Source organism: Callospermophilus lateralis, unplaced genomic scaffold (genome assembly GCF_048772815.1).
Source record: "Callospermophilus lateralis isolate mCalLat2 unplaced genomic scaffold, mCalLat2.hap1 Scaffold_86, whole genome shotgun sequence".
In the NCBI taxonomy this organism is placed as follows: Eukaryota; Metazoa; Chordata; class Mammalia; order Rodentia; family Sciuridae; genus Callospermophilus; species Callospermophilus lateralis.
This window is the reverse complement of record NW_027516693.1, coordinates 3,848,282-3,852,897: the sequence shown is the minus strand read 5'-3', so window position 1 is coordinate 3,852,897 and position 4,616 is coordinate 3,848,282. Positions and strand designations below refer to the sequence as shown.

At 54.2% G+C, this 4,616-nt stretch overlaps 1 protein-coding gene across 1 annotated transcript; it reads left to right on the top strand.

Moving 5' to 3' along the window:
- The first annotated feature begins 466 nt into the window (after window positions 1-466).
- Hoxc11 (homeobox C11) lies at window positions 467-4,332 on the top strand. The gene is given in 4 exon segments (XM_076852912.2): window positions 467-809; window positions 812-1,147; window positions 2,423-2,671; window positions 4,277-4,332. Coding segments are annotated over 4 exon segments (984 nt in total).
- The last annotated feature ends 284 nt before the right edge of the window (window positions 4,333-4,616 follow it).

Genomic DNA, 4,616 nt, shown 5'->3' with positions numbered 1-4,616 from the left:
AAGAAGCAAGACCCCCATATTGAAAGCTCGCCTCCTTTCCCCAATCCTGGGGGTGGGGTGGGGAGCAGCAACTAGGGATAAAAATACTATTGCCCCCTCCCAGCCACGGCCCCCGCCCATCCCACCGACCACCCCACCCCAACCTCTCTCTCCTCCTTTGCTCGCTCTGTGGAATGGAGAGGAGGGGAGTGACGAGAGAAAAACGAATACAAATCTGCAATTGATATTCATAATGTTTCTGCGGTGTTTGCAAACCAATCGCCTGAACGTTCCCGATCTTACCTAAGAGAGAACCCCTCCTACGTCTGCGAAGTGCTCTGAACTGATATATGACAATATCTACTTTGGATCACGTGCTGGGGAGAGAGACTAAGACGGATAACGCGTCATCTCGCCTTCCCAAAATTTCCCCTCTCACTAGACCGGGTCCAAAACCTCCATCCGGAGCCGGCAGGAGAAGAGAACGATGTTTAACTCGGCCAACCTGGGCAACTTCTGCTCACCGTCGCGCAAAGAGAGGGGCGCTGACTTCGGCGAGCGAGGGAGCTGCGCCTCCAACCTCTATCTACCCAGTTGCACTTACTACGTGCCCGAGTTCTCCACGGTCTCCTCCTTCCTGCCCCAAGCCCCCTCTCGTCAGATCTCCTATCCCTACTCGGCCCAAGTGCCCCCGGTCCGGGAGGTCTCCTACGGCTTGGAGCCATCCGGCAAGTGGCACCATCGGAACAGCTACTCTTCCTGCTATGCCGCGGCCGACGAGCTTATGCACCGGGAGTGCCTTCCTCCTTCCACAGTCACTGAGATCCTCATGAAAACGAAGGTTCCTACGGCAGCCACCACCACCCCAGAGCCCCACATGCTGCCCCCGCCGGGTTTTACTCTTCAGTCAACAAGAACAGCGTCCTGCCTCAAGCCTTCGACCGTTTCTTCGACAACGCCTACTGCGGTGGTGGCGATGCGCCCGCGGAGCCCCCCTGCTCCGGCAAGGGCGAGGCCAAGGGGGAGCCAGAAGCGCCCCCGGCCTCGGGACTGGCGTCCCGGGCTGAGGCGGGGGCCGAGGCGGAGGCCGAGGAGGAGAAAACGAATCCCAGGTCGTCCGGTTCTGCCCACTCGGCGACCAAGGAGCCGGCCAAGGGAGCCGCCCCCAGTAGGTAGCAGCGAACGGGAACAGGCGGGCAGCAAGGGAGGGAACGAGAGGGAGGGCTAGAGTAGGGGGGTGGCCAGGGGAGCAGGGACAGCCTCGTGTTTTGGGTCAGTCCGATTTTATGTGGAGTTTTATAAGCATTCAAAGGATTTTATTATAACCTACAAAGCCCTCTCTCCCAACGACTCGACTGTTTACGATGGAGAAGTGGTGGGAGGGAGGGAAACGGGCTCTTTGGAAAAGCCGGGTGAACCCCCCTCCCCCGTTATCTTCCTCGGTCTGTGAAAATTTTAAAAGTGCCACCATTGCGGGCGATATTAACTTTGATCCTGAACTTAGAGGAGCATTTAAGGAAGGATGGGGAGCCGGGTTGCGGGGGGGGGGGGCGGGGAGGGAGGGGAGGGGTGGAGGGGGAGAAAGGGGAGGGCGAGGGAAAGACTGGGAGAAACTCAGAGAGGGGGAGAGGTGGAGGAAAGAAGCAATGGAGCAGAACCTGAGACCCGAGAAGGAGAGCCCGGGTTGCTCTGCTTCTTTTTAAAATCAATTAAAAAAAAAATGTTCGAACTATGTTTTCGAGAATCTCGGAGCAGAAACCCAAAGAACCAGGGGCTTGGCGGCGACCGAGGCTTGAGGAGATGTCGATCCCGGCTCCGCTGTGTTTTAGGCAGGGGTCTCAGCGTTTCTTCTCGATCTCCGGCCTCGGTGCAGGCCTAGCGAGGCAGCATACCAGGCGCGGCCCGGCGGGCGGCCCCGGGCGCCAAGGCCCCCTCGGAAGAGACTTTAGGGTGTCTAGGTGCCTGCTCCCCGGTTTCCTCTCGGCTTCCCCACTGTTCTCGCCAGGTCATACTTTGTGCGCCTTGTTCTCCGCGGTTCCCCCAGATTTCTGGGGGAGATGGTAGTGGACTTTCAGAACCTTTAGGAGGGCAGCTCTGTGATGGAGCCGCCAAGGGCTGCCTGAGAGCAGTCCAGGGGCTCACGGAGACGCACGTCGCCCCAGCAGGCTTTCCTTTTCCCCCAGACCCTGTCAGCTAAGGCTCCCGCCTGAAGGGCAGTGGGGCGCCAGTCGCTCAGTGGCCGGAGCTAGACCAGGCGAGGGGATCCAGGCTTACCCCTGCTTTGCAGCCTGCAAGAGGAGAGCCGCGGGTCAGGCGGGAGGGCTGCCCAGCGGACGGGCTGGGAGAAAGGCCGCTGAGCGCTCAGCGGGCTGGGCTGGGGTCGCCCTGGTCTCACGTGTCTCTCTCCCCCTCTCCTCGCACTTGCCTCCTCCCCTCCCTCCAGACGCCCCCCGCACCCGCAAGAAGCGCTGCCCTTATTCGAAATTCCAGATCCGGGAACTGGAGCGAGAGTTTTTCTTCAACGTGTATATCAACAAAGAGAAGCGGCTGCAGCTGTCTCGGATGCTGAACCTGATGGACCGACAAGTGAAAATTTGGTTTCAGAACAGGAGGATGAAAGAAAAAAAACTAAGCAGAGACCGGCTGCAGTATTTTTCGGGAAATCCGCTGCACCACACACCCATATGCTGCTGTAACTGCAGACTGGGGCCCTTTTTGGGGGAGGGAGGGAGGGAAAGGGGGAAATTATTTTATTTTATTTTTATTTTTTATTTTCTAACTCGTCTTTTTTCCGCGGGTGGAAAACTGGACTGGCCAGGGCTGGCCCCCACTGCCGTTGCTGGCACTTCCTTCCGGAACCTCCTTCACCTTCGGTCTGACTCTCGCTGTGGAGATAGAGACCGGCCTGGAAAAGGAGGTGAAGGGAAGTGTCTGACACACGGCGAGTGGATCCCTTTGGCGCCGAGGCCCCAAGACTCTTTATTTAAAAGAAAACACACCTCGAGACAATGTCTTGCTGCTCGGATTTGGTGGAGGGAGGGGCGAGCGTAATGGGCGCCTGAGCTGAACAATCCTTGAACTACAAGCCTTGAACAACAGATCCACTAAGACACCTTGTTTGCAAGGGGAGACCTCTCTCGGGCTCCCCACTCCTACCCCACCTTGCCCCACTGTTAGGGGGCAACTAAATGTGATCCTGCCTTGCTGTGAAATTCCTGTACCTTCGACCTGATGTTAGGTGTGCAAAGTCCGTGTCCTACCTCCGTCTGCGCCCTGGCTCCTCCCAAGCCTAGTTGTTCTCCCCCTAAATGTGTAGAGCCCTTCTTTGAAATTTCTTAACTGGTACATTGAGGTGTCCTAACCTTTCTCCAAGCAGTGCCCCCCTCCACTCCATGGATTTATAGGTAGTCTTTGCAGTTATTACCTCCTTTTTTACTTTTTCTTTTCTATCCTTTTTTCTTTTTCTTTTTTATAAAGAGGAAAAAAGAAAATTGGGGTGGAGGAGGCAATAGGAATGGAATTGGGCACCTCTCCCTTGCTGGGGTCTGAATTTTTGTAAATAAATTTCACAAGCCTTTATTTCTTCCCGAGAGAGGATGGGAAAGGACATGCCAGAAGGAAATTCAAATCACCCATCTCCCTCCATGTGCGTGAGTGCGTGTGTACATGTGCAATCCCCACCCTGCTCCGGACCCAAAGGGGTTGCTGTTATTTTTTTTTTTTTGGTGCCAAATAAAGATATTTCATTCTGTTCAATATTATGATTTTTATTTGACCTTTTTATTAACCCCTCTCCTCTTAAAATCCTCCATCCTCTCAAGGCAGAGGAGGAGGAGGAAGAGGGAAAATGCAGGAGATCCCCACGTGTGGGCACAAGCCTGCAGAGGCAAGGCAGGCCCATGCTAGAGCTCTTCTCCACTGGCAGGGCCAGGAGTGTAGCAGTGGCTTCTTCCCTCTCTGAAACAGAGGACATTCCAGGGCTACTCTTAAGATCTCCTTTCTCATGTGAAGCTCAAGCTGTGTCCAAACACCCAGCAATGCTTTCCGTTCAAGCACACGTTCGTTGTGGAGTTAATTGTAACCATCATCAAATTTAAATTTATAGGAATTTTCTTGGCTCCACCGTCCTCCTGCCAGATGTCTCCGTCTGTCTCAGTTAAATGTGTAGAGTTGAGGGTAGGGCTTTTGTGAAGTTTTTTTTTCTCTATGAGAAGAGGGTACAGAAAATTTTATATACAGTTTTGAAGGAATGAGGGGAAAGGAAGACAAACCATCCCCCTCCTTGTCCTCTCCACAGCCTCTGAGGATGGGAAGGTAGACTCTGGCCCCTTCCCCTTTGGCACAAATGGCTAGGCTCCTCCAGACACAACCAGATACCCAGAGTGGAGCCACTCTGATGTTTTATATTTTAGGTGTCCCAAAGTAAAAAGCCTCCAGCTGTGTCTGACATGAATGTCAGACATGGATGGAATACTGAGGAAGGAAGTGACCCATGGGGCTAGTCACCACACACCCATATGTATTTGCTTCACGTTTCTTCCTTCTCTTTTTCTTCCTCTTTCTCCTTCCCCCCATTCTTTTTGATACTGGGGATTGCACCCTGGGTCTGGCACATACTGGGCAAACGCTCTAGTACT